General features: G+C 56.0%; 2 protein-coding genes across 9 annotated transcripts in view; both read right to left on the bottom strand.

The window, feature by feature from the left end:
- Positions 1–213: 213 nt before the first annotated feature.
- SLC35C2 (solute carrier family 35 member C2) lies at positions 214–13,228 on the bottom strand. Of its 3 annotated transcripts, none has more exons than XM_047770968.1 (10): positions 13,137–13,228; positions 9,068–9,430; positions 8,405–8,555; positions 7,036–7,099; positions 6,288–6,360; positions 5,562–5,730; positions 5,398–5,481; positions 2,457–2,632; positions 1,186–1,315; positions 214–796 (listed from the first exon to the last, which is right to left on the bottom strand). In XM_047770968.1, exons 2-10 carry the CDS (start codon positions 9,185–9,187, stop codon positions 669–671), a joined length of 1,095 nt encoding a protein of 364 aa, XP_047626924.1. In that variant the 5' UTR covers positions 9,188–9,430; positions 13,137–13,228; the 3' UTR covers positions 214–668. The 3 variants fall into 3 exon arrangements, with proteins under 3 accessions (XP_047626924.1, XP_047626921.1, XP_047626923.1); XM_047770965.1 differs by lacking the exon at positions 13,137–13,228 and adding an exon at positions 10,842–10,994; XM_047770967.1 differs by lacking the exons at positions 214–796; positions 13,137–13,228 and adding an exon at positions 1,030–1,069 and having other exon boundaries at positions 1,146–1,315; positions 9,068–9,331.
- Positions 13,229–14,755: 1,527 nt separating this feature from the next.
- ELMO2 (engulfment and cell motility 2) overlaps positions 14,756–21,279 on the bottom strand; it is a 40,991-nt gene continuing 34,467 nt past the window's right edge. For all 6 annotated transcript variants that reach the window (XM_047770960.1, XM_047770961.1, XM_047770962.1 and 3 more), the window contains 5 exons: positions 21,075–21,187; positions 20,801–20,908; positions 19,963–20,045; positions 17,682–17,759; positions 14,756–16,329 (listed from right to left, as the gene is read on the bottom strand). In XM_047770960.1, coding sequence (XP_047626916.1) covers positions 16,129–16,329; positions 17,682–17,759; positions 19,963–20,045; positions 20,801–20,908; positions 21,075–21,187 — 583 coding nt within the window. In that variant the 3' untranslated portion in view covers positions 14,756–16,128. The remainder of the gene's footprint in view (positions 16,330–17,681; positions 17,760–19,962; positions 20,046–20,800; positions 20,909–21,074; positions 21,188–21,279) is intronic.

Below are 21,279 nucleotides of genomic sequence, written 5' to 3'. Positions count from 1 at the left end.
GCCCCAGGATGTGATACTCGGTACCTATTAAATTTTCCTGCCTGCAGGTGTGGTGGGGCCCCTAGAGGGCACTGGGGCTCCAACAGGAGCACAGGAGGCCTGGCGTGTGACCCGTCACCTGAAGAAGGCCACGTGGGCAGGGGGGGATGGGGAGAGGCCAGGCCCATGCCACCCCTCCCGCCCCCACACCTCCAGGCAAGGCAAGGCGGCCAGTGGACCGGAAACCCTTTATTTCCAAACTATAAATAGATCTGCTCTCTGGGAGCAGATCTCTGCTCTCCAGGTGACCAGGCCCTAGCGTCTCCATCCCCCATGTCTAACGTTCTGCAGTCCACACCCTGTCCCCTTAGCAACCCGTCAGAACTCCAAATCACCATCCTGGCACCCGGGGCCTGGCGGGCGGCTGAGAACAGCCCACTCCCCTGGCCCGCTGTGACGCCAGCACAGCTCGGGCCCCTGCCCCGGCCAGCACCGAGAGGCCGGCCTGGGGCTCACCCATTTGAGCAGCTCCCTACCCTGGTCCCACCACTGCGTGGTCACGTGCTCTCCGAGGCCCAGCCCGGGAGGTGCCGGGCCCCCTGCTCCCCCGACAGGCTACTGGGTCCCGGAGCGGCCGAGGCGTGTTAAGGTTGGGGAGTGGCCTGCTTCTAAGCTGGTGCCCTGGCTGGTCACTGCTGCCCCTGGGCCACAAAGTACTCCTCCTCGTTGTCCTCTTCGTCCGGCCGGCTGGTCCGGAGCAGGAGCTCCAGGTCGGGGTTGGAGCCCAGCCCTTTCAGGGACTTAGGGGCGCCATCACCTGGGGACAAAAACAGCCAGGCTACAGACCCAGCAATGGGTCTTCTTGAGGGTGTGCTGAGACACCCAGGCCCCCACCCACCTCCTGGAGATGACCCCTGTGGCTTTAAGGAGTGGCGGTGGCAGAATCACCAGGCAAACTTCCTGAGTTAGAGGAACAGCTAGTACAGAGGCAGCTGGAATGTGCAGACAGTCGCCAGACTGGAACTGCTCTGGGAAGTCGAGAGCCAGCCTCCCAGGGGGCTGGGTGAACGGGAAGGCAGACTGTCATCAGGAGTCGGGCTAAGAGTCAGGGGCAGACTGTCATCAGGAGTCGGGCCTCCGTGGGGGCAGGGGGAGGCGGTCATCAGCAGTCGGGCCTCCGTGGGGGCAGGGGGGCAGCTTGGTTACCTCGGGCGTGCAGGGCTTTGAGGGCCACGTGCAGGGATATCCCCGAGAGGCAGAGAGCGAAGCCCAGCCAGTTCAGGAGGCTGATCTGATCGCCCAGCAGATGAGCTGCCAACAGCAAAGTGCAGACTTCCTGCGGGCAGAGAGGCCGGAAGGGGTCGTGCTCAGCAGGGGGAGGTGGCCCCCTGGCAAGCAGGGTTGGGGGGGGACGGGCACTGGTGTGCCCACAGGGTGGGGCCAGACCTGCCAAAACTCCCACGGACCCCCACCTCGACTCTGCCAGGCAAAGGGGAAAGCTCCCCTGAGCTCGGGGACCCAGGCCCGCCTGTGACATGTTCCTCCCTCCATGACAGTGAGGTGCTGCAGGGGAGCTGCTTTTCACAGAATTCTGTCAGGATTGAGAGGCAAGCCACATCCTGGGCTGGGAGCAATGTTATCAAGCCCACCGCTGTGTCCAGAGGATGGAAGGACAGCTGCCCTTCCAGAAGACACCTGAGGATGAAGAGCCCTCTGCTGCCACGAGGGAATGCAGTCACACTGGGCTCTACTGGACACACATTGGTCACGGGGTTCTTGGTCCACACTGGCTACAAATGGGACCAGTCCTCATTCTGAGAAAGATAACTTATGGCTCATTGTTTGGTTGGCAAGACCCTTGGGGAGCCCTGTGCTTCTGGTTTTAGGCCACATGCCTCTAGTACCAATTTCTGCCCAGTCCACGGCCCTGGAGCAGGAAGGAGTGAGAGATGGTGAGAGGCGAGGGCAAGGGTGCTGCTAGGCAGCAGTAAAGGCAGGACTGGCAAACACAAGGCACACATGATACAAGCATCCCTTACTGTGCTTGTGGCAGACATTGCCAATCAATCCCAGAACCCTATACTGTCGAGGATGGCTCACGGCTTCTCAATTCTGGCTTCTGGCCACGGCCTGATGATCTGAGCTGGGATTCGTGGTAAAATGTAAATGTGTCCCAGGCCCAGTGGGGTCAGACCTGGCTTTGAACCCCAGTTCGGCCACCTCCCAGCTGTGTGTCCTTGGGTATGAGCACCTCTTCATGCCCATGTCCCTGTCTGCGGAGCAGGGATGGCCACCCCCACCTCACAGGGCTGTGCTGATGACAGAGGCAGCGCAGGCGAGGGCACAGCACAGCACGCAGCACCCTGGCAAGGCACTTCCATCTTCTCTGCAGGGCTCTGGGGAGCAGGAGCTGGGACACCCTCAGGGGGCTCTCCCCCCCCCCCGAGACAGGATTGGGGTCACCCCCAAGACTGTACCTTAAAAATGCCGGCAATGGAGAGAGTGAGGCTGGAGGTTCTGGAGACCAGGAGGAACTCGGAGAAGCCCAAACCAAAGGCGAGAATCCCGCCAAGGAAGAGGCTCCCCAGAACCCGCAGGAGCAGCCCGGTGTCCTGGAAACGGAAGATTTTCTCAGATGTGGACAAATGGAGACCTGAAAGCAATGGGGGGAGAGAGCGGGAGGCCATGTCCTGGGTGTGCCCGCCTGGGCGACCTCGCCCTACCCGGGCGACAAAAGTCTGCCTCTGCTGCACCACCGCACAGAGGACCTGCCACCTGTCTGAGGCCCTGAGGGCAGGGACACGCAGATGGCCTGGGACTTGGGGAAATCAGGGAGGCAGTGATGGCTGCCAGAGAGCCCTGGGGCGATACAAGCCGGAGATCCTAACAGGGAGAGACGGGGAGGCGCTTCGGAGCCTCCAGGCTGACATGGTCGGTCAGGGCTGGCCCCAGCAGAGGAAACTGGGGTGGACCTCCCCGTCTTCAGCAGGGGGTGGGGGAGGGTGACGTCACGTGGCCTTGGCAGCTGTGACACCCAGTGGGCCAAAGAGAGGCGGGGCAGCCCACCATGTGCGGCCGGCCAGTGCCCCGGGCCACAGGAGGAGCGCCTTAAATTTCAGGTGGGCCACCCATAAACAAGGACGGAACTCTATCCTTACAAACCTTGGCCATTTAATCGGGGTGGTGCTATTACATAGCTGTGGGGTTTGGCCGAGACACGTCCCCTTTCTGGACCAGTTTCCCTGCTGATAAAATGAAAGGGTTGGGACTAGACAGGACGGTATAATTTGATGACTGGTTTTCAAAAATGAACACCCCGGAGTTCCCGTCGTGGCACAGTGGTTAACGAATCCGACTAGGAACCATGAGGTTGCGGGTTCGGTCCCTGCCCTTGCTCAGTGGGTTAACGATCCGGCGTTGCTGTGAGCTGTGGTGTAGGTTGCAGATGCGGCTCGGATCCCGCGTTGCTGTGGCTCTGGCGTAGGCTGGTGGCTACAGCTCCGATTCGACCCCTGGCCTGGGAACCTCCATATGCCGTGGGAGCGGCCCAAGAAATAGCAACAACAACAACAACAGAAAAGACAAAAGACAAAAAAAAAAAAAGAACACCCCCAACAAAGACAGGGCAGGACCACAGTCCCCTCTTCCAGAGACACTCGCAAGGCAGCCACACAGCAAGGTGGGCTTAGACTTTCAGAGTGTTCCTAGCCCTCCAACACCGCGCATCTGAGAGAACGGGTCTTTTTTTTTTTTTTTTTGCTTTTTTAGAGCCCCACCCTTGGCATATGGAAGGGTTCGAATTGGAGCTACAGTTGCCAGTCTACAGCATAGCCACAGTGACATGGGATCCAAGCTGCATCTGGGATCTATACCACAGCTCATGGCAACGCTGGATCCTTAACCCACCGAGTGAGGCCAGGGATTGAAACTACGTCCTCATGGATACTAGTCGGGTTTGTTACCGCTGAGCCACAATGGGAACTCTGAGAAGGAGTCTTTGGGTTCCTCCCTGCAGGAAAGCCCCTGGGGGAGCAGCAGGTGTACAGGTCAGCCCTGGACGAGGAACAGTGGACACGTGTGGGAGTGGGAGGCTGGCCGGGGGGACTTGGAGATTTTGGAGGGAAGCGCCGAAGAAATGCAGAGTGACAGTCCCCGCTGGGCAAACGGCCTCCCGATGTAGGCCATCTTGTCTGGTGCTGGGCTCAGCAGTGCTGCAGAGGCAAAGGCTTCGGCAAATTGAAGGGAATTCGGGGAAGAGCAACATAAGTAATGAAGGCGCTTGGGGGATTAATTTACCAGAAAAGATTAAAGGAGCTAAATCCATGCAGCTTTGCTAAGTGATGACTACCAGGGGCTTGCGGATGAGGGTTTGCAGAGATGGGGAATGGTGTAAACACCGGGAAGTGGGGGAGAGCGTGGCGTTCCGTGCAGGGGGCACAAGGAAGGAATGGAGAGATTTTAAAAAGGAAGGAAAAAATGAGGCTGCAGAACAGAAGTTTCCTGGACAACGGGGCTGCGGAATAATTTTCTCAGAAAGGTTTGAGATGCTTCACTGCTTGAAACTTAAATGGATGTGGGACAGAATTCTCTGTAATGACCCCGAGGGCAGAAGGGACTCTGGGAAGAAGGATAAACAGGAGACAAAGACTAACTCCAAAACACCGGGGAAAGGACGGCGATGGCTCACCCCCACCCCTGCCTGGAAAACTCTCCCTGCCTCTTCCCTGGGAGATGACAGCAGAAGGGAACTGCTCACGGGCCAGGCTCCTGAGTGCCACCCCCACCTCCGTCCCCGAGGCGCTGGAAATGCACACCAATCCCACACACACCTCCCCACGCCTGGACCTCCTATTCTCACTTCCTGGGACGCCCGCCCCCATCAGGGTGTCAAAATCCCATCGATTCTCCGAAATGCAGTCTGGGAAGCCCGGCCTTTCCCCCCACCACCCTGGCATGAGGTTTAGGAGGAGGGACTCCGAAGCCAGATGCTGGATCCACATTCAGCTCGTTTATGAACCGGGGGACCTTGGGTGAGGCCACCTCTACTTCTCTCCGCCTCAGTTTCTTTTGCCTATGAAATGGGGCGGTCATAGCACGGGCGCAGGGGGCTTGGCGGGCAGGGGGGAGGGCGGTATTAAAGGAGTTACAGTGTTTACAACGATGAGAACAGCCCTGGCGTAAAGCTCTCTGCATTCACCGTTATGACCGCCTCCTGTGTTTCACACGCATTTTCCTCGTAGCATTGATCACGCTGGAGTCTAGCCATTTGGTTTAAGTGTCAGCTCCCAAACCAGGCACCGCCTGGGAAGGGACTGCCATATCTGATCTCGGCAACCTTTGCAGCTTCCAGTGACAGGCTTGGAGCAGGGAGGGGGACCCGCTGCACTGAGGTGCCCCGAGGTGGAGGACCCCACGTACCTTCAAATACAGCAAAGAGAGGGAACAGCCCCAGAAACATGAGTGGCTGCAGGTGGAACATGGTGTCGATGGGGTTCTGGAGCCCTGTAGGAGGCGACACGGGTGAGCTGTCGGGCTGGCCTGGCCGGTCTCCGGCCTGCCTGGCGTCTGGGCCCCTCACTCACCAAGTTCCGCCTTTTGCAGGAGCATCTGGGTGAGGGTCCAGCGAATGCCGCCGATGAACGAGGCACCCAGCACCAAGGCAAAGCCCTCGAGGTTGAACTGCGTGGACTTGTAGGTGAACATGAAGAGGCCTCCGGCGATGAGGAGAACCACCAAGACCAGCGCCGCTCGCTGAAAGGACGGGAAACCGCTGCCACCAACCCGGGGTTGGGGGGGGGGCGCGGCGGCGCACGTTCATCGTGTCTGGAGTTTGGGGGTCAGCAGCCATCTCAGCTGCCCCTGGGGCAAGACATCCTTCTGCCTGCTGCACCCCCGGGGGTCCTGGACAGCCCCTTCCCACTGATGTATCAGGACTGACATCCAGCTGGCACGGACCCGACCTCCCGAAGCACTATGGTGCTTTCTCCCAGCTGTCCTAGGTCCCCACGTGGCCCTGGAGGCGCCCCGGACCAGCAAACAAAGGCCTCTTGCTGCACAGCAGGAAGCCTCCAGGACCCGCTGCCTCAGCCCTTGTCCCTGACCCCGTCTCCTGTGCTCAGTGCTCCTGCCACACCAGCTTCTAAATATTCTCAGTAGGGCCCTGTCTGGGTCCTTCCTCAGCGAGTTACTGCCACCTGCACTGGGCTTGTTCCCTCCGTCACATGCTGTGACCAGCCACTGCTCAGATTCCTCTCTTTATTCTTAGCATTGGTGGGAGGAGGAGGGACGCAAGGAGAGCTAGGCCTCACCAGCTCCTCCAGCTTGAAGATCAGAGAGAAGATCAGGATGAAGAGGACAGCCGAAGATTTGGTCATTGTGTACCTGGAAGGGAAAATTACCCACGATGCACTGCTGGAGCCCGCGCGCCGAACCACTGCCGAGAGAGGCGCCCACGGCACAATCAGTGGGCTGGAAAGGGCCGGGAGGAGACCCCTGACTTTCCTGAGGGCAGCAGGGTAACCAGGATACAAAAGACCAAAGGAAGGCAGCCCAGGTCTTCTGGGTTGATAGGTGACCTTTCATTGCAAGAAATCTCTGACTAAGAGGCCTCTGATTATTACCAGGGAGCAAAAGCTGCAGGTCTGACATTGAGCTTAGAGCCCCATTATTCACCTACCCCTGGCGGGTGGGGGCAGGAGAAGCGGGGAAAAGAGAAGGCAGAGACTGTGCTCGCTGAAGCGCAGAATCAGCTGGAAGAAATAGCTGCCGCCTGCCCCCACCCCCGCCCCGTGCCCCTCTGTCCCCTGCCCTGTCACAACGCTGGTTGAGCCCCGGGGTGCCCTGGGCTTGCCTGGGCCTCCTGGCAGGGAGGCACAGCGTCCCCTCTGTGCCAGCTTTCTGCAGAGGCCGTGACTTCCAGGAGAGCTGCTGGGAGCCAGGGGGGCGGAGCGAGCAAGGGCCCATCCTAGACCCGCCCCCTGGCCCCTTGCCCCTTGGCCGGGTAGCTGTGTGCCTGAGCCCCAAGGCAGGTGGCAGGCGGGCGGCACCAGTACTCACAGCGAGACGGTGATATAGAGGAAGCTCCAGTTGGACAAGCCCACGTCGAGCGCTGTCGCCAGTGCTGTGGAGACACGGGGCACCCGTGGGACCACAGCCAGGCCAGGCCGGAACAGATGTGCCAGCAGCGCACACACTTCTCTGAGGTGCCTGAGTGTCCTGCTCTGGCCTGGATGCCCTGGCTCTCTGGGGCTGATGAGCCCTCCTTTCTACCCAGTTAACTTTTGGCCGTGCCTGCAGCATGCGAAAGTTCCCTGGGCCAGGGATCAAACCTGTGCCAAGGCAGGGACAATGGTGGATCCTTAACCAGTAGAGCCACCAGGGGACTCCTCCACCCAGTTACTGGAGGGTTAACCCCAGACCTCCCAAAAGGGGAGGGGGCTGCTCCAGCACGAGGGCAGGTGGCAGTCCACTTTGAATGGCTGGGACCTGTGTGGTCCCCACTTGTTGACAGTTTTGAATGTCCCCCGGGAGAGGGGAGGGGCGTTAACCTGATCTTGCCGAGCCCTTACTGGCAAACTCTTCAGAATGGCTCCCACCTGCCTCAGAATGAAACACACGCTCGCTGCTCGCTGCTCTCGGAGGACCCAGTCCTCCAGGATCTGACCCTGGATCCCTCTCAGTTTGCCTTTTTTTTTTTTTGTCTTTTTGCTATTTCTTTGGGCCGTTCCCACGGCATATGGAGGTTCCCAGGCTAGGGGTCCAATCGAAGCTGCAGCCACCGGCCTACACCAGAGCCACAGCAACGTGGGATCCGAGCCTGAGCCGCATCTGCAACCTACACCACAGCTCATGGCAACGCCGGATCGTTAACCCACTGAGCAAGGGCAGGGACCGAACCCGCAACCATGGTTCCTAGTCGGATTCGTTAACCACTGCGCCACAACGGGAACTCCTCAGTTTGCCTTTCTTCTCACCTCCTCTCAGCATCCGGGGCACTTTCAGACCTACCCCCCCACCACGCCCCTGGCACCACACTCTCCCAGCGCCTCCCCCCACGGCAACTCAGGTGTGCCACTTCCCTCCCAATCTCCCCAGCATCCCCTTGCACACGAGGGCAGGGACTAGGCTCTGCTCACTGCCATCTCCAGGCTGTGGTGCCCGCTCAGGGCACGTGCATGCACAAGGGTGAGGGAACAACTAGCTGAGGCGCAGCAGAGCCTCTGGGGCGCTGGGGGTGGAGGGAGGAAGTGGGAGGGAGGATGGGAGGGAGTCAGGGGTGGAGGTGGGGGTGGGAGCGCTGGCAGCGGCGAGGAGTCAAGGGGGAGGGCCTAAGCTTCAAGCCCGCAAGCTTCCTTTCTGGGCCTCTGGCTTTCCTTTCAGGACCTGGCCCCCTCCACCCTGGGGCCAGCCGCCAGTGGGCACATACCCGTGGGAGCTACTCTTCTGAGGTAGTCGGTCCAGCTGAGCACCACGCGGGCCCTGTGGCTGGAGCACTGAACCAGGGCCCGGGACAGGGCGGAGAACAGGAAGATCACGGCCAGGTGCAGCATCGTCATGAACAGGGGGAAGTGGAAGCTCTGCGGGGAGCCGGAGCACGAGGGCGCCTTTACAGCCCGCCAGCTCCCGAGGGCTCCCCACCTCCACCGGCCGAAGGAGTGATGAGGGCTCGGCAGTGTATGAGGGGCCTTGGTCCATATTACACTCGCCCCACCGCTGGAGGTCACGCAGGCAGCAGCAGGCCTAGCTTGGTGCCACCTCTGTCACTTCAACAGGCCCCCAAGCTGCCTGCTCTGGCCCCTCCCAGGCAGTACCTGCACGGCCCGAGCAGCTCATTACCAGGCCAGGCCTGTGCTGCCTCAGGCCCCCAAGGGTCCCCAGCTCCTCTTCGGTGGCTCCCCCTTTCCTGATCTCCCCTCCATCCAAATATTTAAGGGGAGTCCCTGGCGTGGCCCCGTCCCCTCACTGGCATGACCAGCTTCCAGTCTGCTTAGATGAGGCCCGTGCCTTCCTGCTGGTCAATATCGGGGGGCGTCGTGGCCATGGCGGCACGCCCTCCCAGGGCCTGGGCCCTGCGAGGTCCCTGCGGTACCTTGGTCAGCCACTTGTTGTAGAAGGTGATGCCGATGGAGAAGCAGTAGTAGAGAAGGACCAGCCCCAGCGTCAACACCGCCCTCCACAGGAAGGCCACGTCGAGGGCCCACCTCCCCATCCGCGGAAGCGGCAGCTCCCCAGCTCTGGTCCGTGGGGGGCGGCGCCTCTCCTGAAGACGGCCGGTCGAGCTGGGCCCACGACTTTCAACAGGAAAGTCTCCCGGCTGGCGCGCTCTCGGCCTCCATGATCCAGGACTGTCTGCTGAGCCCCAGGCACTGTCCTCACCTAAGGGGCTGGTGGCCTGAGCCGACCCGCTCCATGATCCACTGCATACACGGTTCGCCGGACCCCAGGGCTGAGGCTGGAAAGATGGAAAGGCTGGTTCGGTGGCTCCGGCAAAGGGGAGGGGGGGGACCCCCGGACTTGTCACTCCCCAGCCCTACTCCTGAGCAGAGCAGGCAGGACCCCCGGAAGGAGCCCGCCCCGCCTCTGGCCCTGAGGCTCACAGCTCCCCATCATGGCCACTCTCCTGTCACCTCAAGCTGTTCTCCATGAATTTCCACCAAAGTGACCTTTTAAAAATGTAAATCTGATCATGTTGGATCAGCCTGCAGCCCTTCCTTCGGTATTTCCAGGGCTCTTAAGATAAAGACCAAAAACCCTTCTGGCAGCTAAGAAGTCCTGTCCAGCCCCGCTGGAGGGCTTTCCTTTCCCCAAACACACCCACCCTTTCCTGCTGCTGGAGGGAGCCCAGCCTTCATTCTTTCCACTTATCTTCGGCTCAAACGTCCTTTCCTCAGGGAGCATGGCCCCTTGATGGGTCCCCCTGAGATATGGCCTGCTCCCCTACTTTTCCTCCATGGCACTTGTGCAAGACCTGATGATCTGAGCACCGGCTGGGTCCCCTGGGAGGCTGTGGGCTCCACGCAGACAGGAGCCCCAGTGGCCACGTTAGCTTACAGCCACCTGGCGCCCTGGACGTTCCCCGTATGGTGTGACGGCGCAATGCAAGAGAGAGGGCACGTGATTTTCAGGAGACTGATTTGGTCTTTAGACGTTGAAAATGAACCAGAAAACCAACACCTCCTCTGCCAGCACCTCTAACAGCCACTCCCATAGGGGCGGTGCCTGCCTGAGGGTCTGGCCAGAGGAAACCAAGGAAACCACTCCCTGCCTCCTGGTCGACTCAGCCCAGCCTGATGAGTAGGGCACGTGGGCTCTGGGGGACCAGGAGGAGCTGGGTCCTGTGTTAACCACACACTACTTCATCTGTGCGTCCCTCCTCCCCCCATCTCCTCCTCTGAGCCCTTCCCACCCAGCTGAAATGCCACCTCCTTCTGGAAGCCTTCCTAGAACCATCTGATCAGACAGAGCCTGCTCCCCCACCCCCAGTCCTTCCTGAAGGGAGAAATGACATCCAGTTCTGTACTCTGGAACTGGCTTATCATGTCCCCTCCCCCAAGGCAAACTGGGAGCAGGCACCAAGCTTTGCCTGAAGGACACCCTAGGCTGTGGTTCTCTTCGGGGACTCTGGAGCCCTGTGGTGTTTGGGGCGGGGGGGACTCTCCTAGCTTTCAGTGAGTGGGGACTCCAGGGGGAGAGACCACAAAACTAAGAATTGTTCTGCATCCTGCATAAGTTCAACATTCACGCTGGTGAAAGATCTAATTATAATGTCCTGCATCCAGAACCCAACTCTATTTCCCCTGTTAACACAGAGCAAACTCTCCATGGTTCTACTAGGCATGCAAGTGTCTAAGAACACCACGTACACTCAGGGGAGGTTGAACTGTTTTTGATAAAACAGTACCACGAGTTCCCGGCTGGGGAAAACTACATCACGTATGGCCATGGTTTGCCAGCTGCCAGCACAACCGGGTTGCAGCTGCAGGCCTCTGCATGGTGGCTTTCACGTTCCCAGAGGTTCTATGAGAGGTGAAAGAAAGCACGGACGGTTTCACTGTTGCTTCTAGGACTGGGCTGCCCAGGAACTCACATACTGAAACGCATTTTATTTTACTATCAATTACTTTCCTTTTATTTCTCTTCTCTATTATGGCTAAGGCATCATCAAATTTTTTTTTTTTAATTCTGTGTGTAGACCGTTTTTATTCACCATAAATTTCATCTGAGGATAATAAAGCGGGGGTCGTTAAGGAAATATCTGTCGTTAAAAAGAGGGTGCTGCTTCCAGTGGGCTGAGAACTGCTGTGCTAGGTGGTCTCAGGCGGTCCCCTTCCTTGAAATGCGAGCTCATATCTCCTTGAAGTGGCTCCCTCCCTCTGACCTCCCCATGGGCTCCAGAAGAATATGCACTGCCTCCTTATCCTTTCTGCTTGGATGTCTAACATCAGGCACCTTGGACCAAGCCTGTTCAGGACTGACTCCTGTTTCCCAGGACTCATCCACCCTCTGTCCAAATCTTCTTCCCACTTCAGCCAGCAGCACCAACATCTGGTTGCTCCGGCCAGGATTTTTTTGGGGGGTGTGTGTGTGGGGGGGATACATCCTTGGCATGTGGAAGTTCCTGGGCCAGAGATCAAAGATGAGCCACAGCAGTGACAACATGAGATCCTTAATTGCTAGGCCACCAGGGAACTCCCAGAAATCTTGTCCTCATCCTTGACTCCTCTCTTTTCCTTGGCCCACATTCAATCAGCAAATACTGCCTGCTCTATCTTAAAAAAAAAAAAAAAAAAATCCCAAACAGGGTCCCATCTCCTGACCGCCACCACTAGGCTCTGAATCACCATGGTCCCCCCCCCCCCCGCCCCACACACACAACGCACTGGTCTCCTCTGTGGTTCTCTCTGCTGCCTGCACCTCCACATCAGACTCTTGCTCACACAGCCAGAGTGGAGCACATGGGCACCAAATCCACATCTAAGAGAACTCCAGGCCCGTGCACCTTCCTCTCTACAAACATTTCTCAGCTTTGGAATGACTGATACTTGGGGCCAGATCATCTTCTTTGGGGAGATGGCCTGTCCTGTGCATTGGAGGATGCTCCACTGCATCCCCAGGTCTCTCCACCCTTGATGCCTGAAGCGTCCCTTCCGCCTCATCCCAAGTTGTGACAACCAACAATGTCTGCTAAATTTCACCTGGGGGACAAACCTGCTCCCTATTAAGTCTGACTGCTGACATCCCATGGACAACCCCAGGGCATGCCAGCGCTAAGACTGCTGTCCCCTTCCAAGCTCCCAAGCTGGGGCAGCCTGCATCCTCCCGGGAATCTCCTTCTGGCGCCTTCTTGCTTTTGGTGCGGTTCCTGCTCCAACACTGCCACGCTGTCCCTCCACTGTTCAAATCCTACCCTTCCTTCCAGGAACCAGTCCAGGTCCCCCCACTGCAGGGAGCCCCCAGGGAGCACCTTCTCAAAGTTAACAAGTCTTCTAATTGGTATCCCTACTTCCTCTTCGCCCTCTATGGTCTGGAGTTCACAGTTCAGCAGGAGGGATGGCTTCAGCACAGAAAACAGACCGGGGCCCTCACTGGCTCAAGAGGAAGGCCTCCTACCCTCTGGCCTCTGCCCACATCTGCAACCTCATTCTTCCCTCCCCTCCTTTCTGCCACGCTGGCCCCTGGTCCAACACAACAAGCCTGTGTGCTTCCTTGCATGTGCTGTTCCCTCTGCCCAGTACACTCTTCCACCGACCTTTGCTTGGCTGAACCTCCAGGAGTGTGGGTAGGGGACCCTCCTAATCCTCGTGGCACCTCCCACTGCCTGACGTTTCCTCATTTGCCTACGTGATTACTGTTCATCTCCAACTCCCACCCCACGGCGGGATGCGGCCTCTCCAAGGGCAGGGCTGGCTCGGCGTGATGCCTGCCTGGGTCACGTCTCGGGTGCTCGGGAAATGCCGGGGGGTGGGGGGTGAGCGGAGCGCGCGCGGAGCCTCGGGCTCCTCCACGACGGGGACACCGAAGCCCGGGAGGGGCAGGTCCCCGGTGGGCCCCAAGCCGTGGCACGCGTTGCCAGACCCGGACCCCGCTCCCAGTCCTGCCCGGGTCCCCCTCCCACCGACCCCGGGAGCGCGCCAAAGGCCCGCCGCGCGCCCACTCACCTCGTAGCGGGCGCTCGGGATTCCTCCTCCCGGAAGTGCGAGGCCGAGCGCCGCCACCCGCCCGGGGAACTTCTGCCGGAAGCCGCCGAGGGCGGGGCGGGGCGGGGCTGGGGGCGGGGCGGGGGCGGGGCCGAGGGCGCTCTGCGGAGACCCCGTGCAGCGCGCCCTCGCTCTGCTTCACGGGTTGCTCCCAGGGCCCCGAGCAGAACAGGGTCTTGGGCTGTGGTTGTTTGTCTCTTGGGTTCCACCGGGGTCTCGGCCTGGGGCCCCCGTGCCTGCTGCAGAGCCCTGCGCACCTCTGGCAGCCAGAAAACCGTCAGCTGCTTACAAATTAAGTATTTACTTTCTCCAAGCTAGTGCTGGGCAACCATGGAAACACTAAGCTCTCTCCTGGGCTTTTTTCTTCCGGGAGCTCGAGCCAGCTGGGGAGTGATGTTAGGGGCTTTAAATATTAGGACTTAGAAGATCCATGAGAGGTAATAAATAATAAACATTAAACATTTTCTGAATGCCTGAACCTTTAAAGAATGATCTCAATTTCAGTGAGTCGGAGAGCATCCCAGACTGAGGAAATAAGGAGGCCAGGAGAAGACTGGAGCCTGGCTTGGAGCCCACTTGTTTATAAAAAAAAAAACATGGTTGGAAAAGTAACCAAGGGGCAGGTTGCAATGAGCCCAAAAATGCCAGTAGGGAGTTGGGATCCTCCTCATCTTGCAGGATGGATTAAAAGGCAGAGAGCATATGGAGAGAGGGAAACATTTGGAGGCCAGGGCAGGCTAGGGTTGCAGATTGAGGCCCAGTTTGGGACTTTTTGCCTCCTAGATCTGTAGCTCTAAGGCTGGCTGCAAACAGGAGTCCTTGCAATGGACTCAGCTGGGCTCCCTGAACAGAAGGATGGAGGCCAGAGTGTCAAAGTAGTTCATCATGCAAGCCGCTGCTGCCCAGCTCCACCAGCTGGCGTCACGCAGGCATTTGCTCATTCAGCACTTACCATCACCTACAGTGGCACCCAGGCTCTGGGCTTTATTCAGCCCCCAAGGCTGCATGCACTTGCTGTGCCTTTTGAAAGTGCTGATTCTCAGCCTCTTCTCCCTCAGAGGCAGGATGCAGTATCTACATCACCGCCCTCATTCTAGCCTCCCAGCTACCAAGGCTGAGGTTTGGAGCTATAGCGTAAAACACCAGCTGGTAGGCTGGGCACCAAGCATCGGCAACACACAGGGTGAAGAACTTGCCTTTTCTGTAAGGCATGAGGACTGGAGCTGTTCCTGGCTGTGTCCCTGGCAGGAAGAAGAGGGAGGACATGTCCACGCGGGTGTAGAGTATGCCTTTTCCTGCTGTACCCGGCAGGCTTGAGCAGAAAGCACTTTGTCTTGGTGTGACAGTCTGTGGCATCATTAACCAGCAGGGGTGTGTGTGTGTACCCGCGTGCACGCAGGCATGTGCTTGGTGGGGGCAGAGTCCTTGAAGAGGAGGAAGGGACTCTTGGAAGGGACTCTTGACGGCTCCAGTTGGAGCTTGCTAACATCTCCCAGACACACTGCAATGAAGGCTTGTCAAGGTGAAAGCTCCCTTGGGCAGGGAGCAAGTACAGAGAAAGAGCTGTTAATAGGAACGAGTTTGTACATGAAAGAGTATTTATTGAAAACATGGTTACTGACAGGAAGCTCCCAGCCACTCAGGTTACAATCTCAGCCCACAACTGGAAGTGTTACCTTTTGTTTTTTGGCCTCCCATTTTATTTTCCCTCCAATATTCCATCCTAGGATAGGTAGATCTTATATAAATATATATACACGTCTGTATAAGTATGGCCTATAGTAAAGAAAATATATAGTACCCTCTTCATTGGGCAGTACCCACCATGCCAGGCTACCAATACTGAATGCCCCTGTGTTTACACGTGGCCAAGGAGAGAGGCTGTGCGTGTGGTTTACAAGCGCTGCAGCACCAGGGAAGCCCCACTGGCACAGCTGTGGCCTTGCCTGGCCCCAGCCGGCTCCCTGAAATCATAGCCAATGGGAGGAACCGCAGCGCTGGGCCAGAGAGGAAGGACAGGCAAACCTCCTGAGTCTGGAAGGCCAAAGGGAAGCAAACGGGAGGGCTGCCATTCAGGTTAGAGGGCGATTTCTCCCCAAAGAAGGAAAAGACAAAGGGGGGGACGTGGAATCTAGTGACCTCACCTCAGTCTGGGCCGAGGCCACATCTAGGCTTTTCCTGTAGAGTCCCTTGAGACTAAGAGGGTGGGACTTAGCCTGCTTGTCTCTGACTTGCCAGGATGAGCGACTGAGGCCTTGTAGGGAGAAATGTCCATCTGCCCACCCAACTGTGTGAGCAGGAGGATCCGGTGGCTCTGGAGACCAGAGATGTCAGAGCCAGACCTTGGCGGCGGCGGCGGCGGCGGCAGCAGCAGCAGCGGCAGCAGCATGATGGCCTTGGACAAGGCCAGGGTGAGCCCTCACGAAGACGGCGAAAGCAGGGGCAAGGCATCTACTACGCAAAGGCCGAGGCCTCCACTTAGATCTGAGACACAGGCACGGGCTCCCAAAGGCAGCCTCCCCATGGCTCTCAACACGCTCAGCACGTGTGTCCTCTGCAGGCAGCCTGTCCTGGGCCAGCTCTGGCCCACATGGGGAGCCAGCCGACTGGCGAGAGGGCTCAGTTAGAAAAGGTGAGTGGCTGTTCTTAACTCCAGCTCAAGAAGCAGTTTCTTGGCCCGGAAGGCAAGGGAGTGCGCTGTTCATTCCTCACGGCCTGATCCCAAGCTCCACGGTGACGGGGCGGGCAGAGCACCCTGCCTTCACGACTCAGAGTGGACAGGGACCAAGAGGAAGCTCTGGGTGGTCCGAGGTGGGTTTGAGGAGTGACTGGCATTGACTGGCCACCACAGTCACTACAGATTCTGTACAAGCAAAAGACAAGGCACCAGACTGTGAATGTTTCTCCTGGGCCCCAAGTCCCTTGCTGGGTGCCGCTGACTCTGGCTCTGGCCTCAGCCATAGTGATAGACGAAGTCATAGCTGCTGGGCTCCTTGGGCACTGGCGGAGGGGCCTCGGGGATCTGGATATTCTCCAGGTCCAGCAGCCGCAGCTTCATCTCCATGCTTAGCAGGGTGTCCAGGTCACTCTTGGTCAGCTCGCTGGACATGTCCTTCCCCAGAAGGGCACTGAGGCCATCGATCCAGATGCAGTACTGTGGGGAGCAAGTTGCAAAATGTCACCTGGTGGCCCCTGGTCAATGGGAGGTCCTGCCAAGGTCCCCTTCCTAAGAGGGCTCACGCCGTCTCTTGGGGCCTACTCGGTACAGGCAAGGCTGATCTGGGATGACAGCAAAGATGAACTGGGAGGTGAGAGAGACCTTTTGGTTTTTCTAAGAGGTTTACATTTAAACTCCCTGAGACAATTTGAAATGGGATTTTTATTTTTTAAATTTTTTTAAATTAAAAAAACTTTTTTAGCCACATTCGCGGCAAGCAGAAGTTCCTAGGCCAGGGATCGAACCTGCACCGTATCAGTGACCTGAGCCACAGCAGTAACGACGCTGGCTCCTTAACCCACTGAGCCACCAGGGAATTCCGAAGTGTGATTTTTAAAAAGGGAATGAATGCAAAATAAGAGCTACCAACAGGGATACCAAGTATCTGAAACTACCTGAGAAATTTGTAATAGTGGGCAGAAAATACATACTAGGTGAAAAAAGCAGGACACAAAAGAAATTACTGCAGATTCTCAATTTTGTTTTCAAAAAAGTAAATGAAAACAAAAAAAACCCCCAAAACCCAATAAAACTCAATAGATGTTAAAAATAAGTGCTAGAAAAGTTGAACTTGGGGGTCTCATGATAAGAGGAAATAACAGAATTCTCAACCTTAACCCATCCTTCCCGCTCCTCCTGTCCATCCTTCCTACCTCCTGTCTATCCTTCCCTGCTCCTCTTGCCCATCCTTCCCTGTGCTTTTGCTCACCTGTCTCCCACCTGCTAGTTCTTCATTTCTTCCCAATAAAACCCACTGGCAGCTCAGGCCCTAAGTGTCTTCTCTTCCAGAAGCCCCATCTCCAGTTCCCTCCAATGGCTCTCAGAGCTCACCAGACATGTATGCTCTCAACCAGTTACTTTTCATTATCTGTATCTTCCAGCGCTACAAATGAACCTCCAGGGCCCATATCAGGAAGCCCAGACCCATCCGGCTTCAAAGCCTAGGTCAGACCCACCACAGCATGTGTCCAGGGGCCCCAGGAGGGAGCATCTGTCAGGCTCACTTGGGTGAGTGGCCACACAGAAACTGAAAAGAGAATTTTCCTAGCATCCGGCAAATAAATTATCCTCAGCTGACCCTGTTTTTCTAACATCAACCTGCTGTTGCTGCTAAGAGTGACCGGGAGAGCCCAGCTCAGGGGGGAGGAGCCCCAGCGCGGCAGATCCTCAGTGTCAACAGCCTTCGTGACACTGTGCTGCCATCCCTGTTCTGCCCACTCCCCCCAACACCCCCAGGTGCAGAGTCACAGAGAGGGCTCAGCTGTCCAAGGGAGCGCCACACTCTTCACCTCATACTTATTAGGTGCAATGAAGTTTAAGGTCTCATCGGGGTCATACAGGATGGAGAAAGCCAATTCCAACACTTCCTAAAGGAAGGAAAAGGGTTTCAGTTATTTGGAGCCATTAACAGAATGGCCTGAATTCTACACACCAAGATCTTGGCCAAAGTCCTTGTACCTTGGGACCATCACCAAATGTGCTGATTCAGATGTGATGTCATCAAGGTCGCAGGGCTCGTGCGTAAGTGTGACTAGAGACGAGCCGAGTGATAATCAACCTTCACTTACCCACTCCCCACACAATCATGCCTAGGATGTGGTGATACTTTTTTTTTCTTTTTTCCAGCTCCTCCTACAGCATTAGGAAGTTCCCGGGCTAGGGGTCGAATCAGAGTTGCAGCTGGAGCCTAGGCCACAGCCACAGCGAGGTGCATTGGTGACTGCACTGCAGCTTACAGCAACACCAAATCCTTAACCCGCTGAACGAGGCCAGGGATCAAACATGCATCCTCACAGAGACAACTTCAGGTCCTTAACTCACTGAACCACAATGGGAACTCCTGATGATACTTTAACGATTGGAAAAAGCCATTTCTCAACACTCAGAACCTCTGAATGTCAGAGTCAATGACTGCATATTACCCTAAGAGTGTGTGTGTGTGTGTGTGTGTGTGCGTGCGTGTGTGTGTGTGTGTGTGATATATCTGGGTAATTAAAATGAAAGCTGTAATGGTTTAAAAAAACACAACAAAAATAAACTGTAGCCAAAGATGGGACAACTTGAGCATCAACAATATACCTGTAGTGGACTGAAACAAATGTAATAGGCCTTTTAAATCCATGAATTCATAATAATACTAAAAATCGAAACAAAACGCATGTACAAAATGGGTCACTGATGGATGATGCCAGGGAACTTCATGGTTTTAAAAGTGGGTACATAAGAGTTCCCATCGTGGCGCAGTGGTTAACTAATCCGACTAGGGACCATGAGGTTGAGGGTTCGATCCCTGGCCTTACTCAGTGGGTCGGGGATCCGGTGTTGCCGTGAGCTGTGGTGCAGGTCATCGCAGATGCGGCTTGAATTCTGAGTTGCTGTGGCTGTGGCTGTGGTGTAGGCAGGCGGCAACAGCTCCAATTAGACCCCTAGCCTGGGAACCTCCATATGCCACAGGAGTGGCCCTAGGAAAGGCAAAAAAAAAAAAAAAAAAAAAAGTAGGTACGTAAAAGGAAGGAATCAAGCATTTTCCTTCTTTCTTATATAAACTGTACCACTGGGAAACTACAGTAGATGATGGCAAGTTTCTCTTTAGAGAAGTAGTTCAGCTAATGATAAAAAGGGATGACTGCACTATAATACTAGTTTGCAAACCTTAACTTATTAATGAAATGAGGCGCTGAGCATCGCGAGTCTGCTAACATCACAAAAAGAGAGACGGCCAGAGTTATGTGCCTCTGGATAGAATGTACTACCATCTAGGAAGGAGTCATGCCAAAACAAAAACGTCAAGCCTGAACTGGATCAAGCCTCTAGATCGCTCTACCAATTTACAGATCTGGGACAGAAGCACGAGCTAAACTACACCACGGGGAGACAGTCAGCAGATTTCAGACTCTGAGAAACTATCAAACAAGCAACCTGGTTTCTTCAACTGATAAGCTGCAGAGAGTGGGAGGAGGGGGAGAGCGCGAGAGGACGGAAAAGACTGAGGGGGAATTTATGAAGTAGGAAACTTAAAAGATGAATTACAACGTGTAAATCCTATTTGGATTCTGATTAGCAACAAAATGGGTATGAGTGTGTGTGGATGTACATGTATGTGCGAATACACATACATATATTTTTATACAGAGAAACTATAATATTTTTAAGATAATTAGTGGAAAATCAAACATCAGTGGGATATCTGACACTAAATAGCAATCTTTTATTTCCTTTTAGGTGTAAAAATGGTATCGTGAGTATATTAGAAGAGTCCTTACAATTTAGAGACACATTCTAAATATTAATAGATGAAATGATAAAATATTTGAGATTTTCTTCAAAGTAATAACGGGGAGGCACAAGTGGACGGGGAGACTTCACCCTGGTTGTTGAGGCCGGACAGGGCATGTATGGGGGCTCTATCTATTCTGGTTTCTGTCCATAGTGTTTTTAATAAAACACTCAGGAATAATTTAAGGAGAGAGAATGGGCGAGAGGCCATGCACCTAGAAAGCAACCACCACGGACTGCTCCCCAGGTGTCACGGTGACAACAGCTCAGACCCAGGCCTGCCCCTCCACTCACCTTGTTCTGTTTCAGAGCGCTTTTCTCTTTCATGTGGGGACAGTCTTTCCCAGTGACAATGGCCTTAATGTCTGCAACAGGAACTGATACATGAAAGGACTTAGTTTTTGGAAGCTTTATGCTGCAAGTTGGTCCTCGCATCAGTGCTGGAAGGGAAACTGCAGCCCCCAGACCCACGGGGCTGTACGCGCTCAGGGAGGGTGGCCTGGGTTGGCCCCTCCTCCGTGGCCACCGTGCATGGCCCGTGGCTGGCGGGGCTGTGTCAAGTCTAACTGGGGGTCAGTTCGGGGCTTTTGGATTGTCTCCCTAAGGAACAGGGCCTCAGACACTCACCTCACTTCTATCTCGCGGTAATAAAGATGACAACGGACACCGTAGTAATTACTCTTACTCCCTGCCAGCCACTGTTCTGAGTGCTTTACACAGAGGACTCATTCAGTCCTCGGACAAGGGAAATGTGGCTGTTATCCTCATTTTCCAGAAGAATCCAAGGCAAGGGGGAGAATTAACTTGTAATTCATTAGAATTAAACTGCAAAGCCAGGACCTGAACCCAGGCAATCAGGCTTCAGAGCTTCTGCTCTTAATGAACCACTGCATTGTTTTCCATCACCCTTTACAAATCTGCAAACCCACTCACATCTGTGCTCTCACTGAATTCTCCGGACAGCCCTGTGCGGCAGGCCAGATGCAGATGTCCTCTGACCGAGGGGGAAACAGCTTCAGAGAAATAACTGGCCCAAGGCCAGATGACCAGTTTGAAACAGCCAAGACTAGAACCCAGGTCTCCTAACAGCCTGTCCAGCTCCCAAGACATCTCAACAGAGAAATAAACCTACTTTTCTCCTGCAGGGATTCGAATGTCACCTCCCCTTGAGGGTTGTCATCCAAGTCTCCGTAGTGCAGGACCTTGTGGTTCAGGGCCAACCGGCAGTACCAGAAACGTTCTGGAACACAAGAGAGGCCAGGCAGGTAAGCAAGGACAGTTCTGGGACAAGCCTGGGCACACAAGGGGCAAGAAGATGACTTGTTCCCAGGCTGCTTCCTGCAGGGACTGTGCAGCTGCTCCGGGCAGTAAGGACAGAGAGCCCAGCGCCCAGGCCCCGGTCTCACCTTGCCTTCGGCGATTCCCAATCTTTCGGAAGCTGCTGCCCTCACAGAGCCGGTTCAGGCGCTGCTGCTTGATCAGCTCAAGGATCTCGGGCTGGATCTTCTCCCTGAGCTCCCTGGGGCGGACATGCGCCGGAGTAAGGAGAAGGTCAGGGGACAGCAGAGCTTCTGAAGGGAGGCAGAGCTGGGGCTGCCCCCCTGCCCTGGC

This window comes from Phacochoerus africanus, chromosome 3 (genome assembly GCF_016906955.1).
Source record: "Phacochoerus africanus isolate WHEZ1 chromosome 3, ROS_Pafr_v1, whole genome shotgun sequence".
In the NCBI taxonomy this organism is placed as follows: Eukaryota; Metazoa; Chordata; class Mammalia; order Artiodactyla; family Suidae; genus Phacochoerus; species Phacochoerus africanus.
Note: the sequence above shows the minus strand (reverse complement) of the source record. Positions and strands in the feature narration are given on the sequence as shown.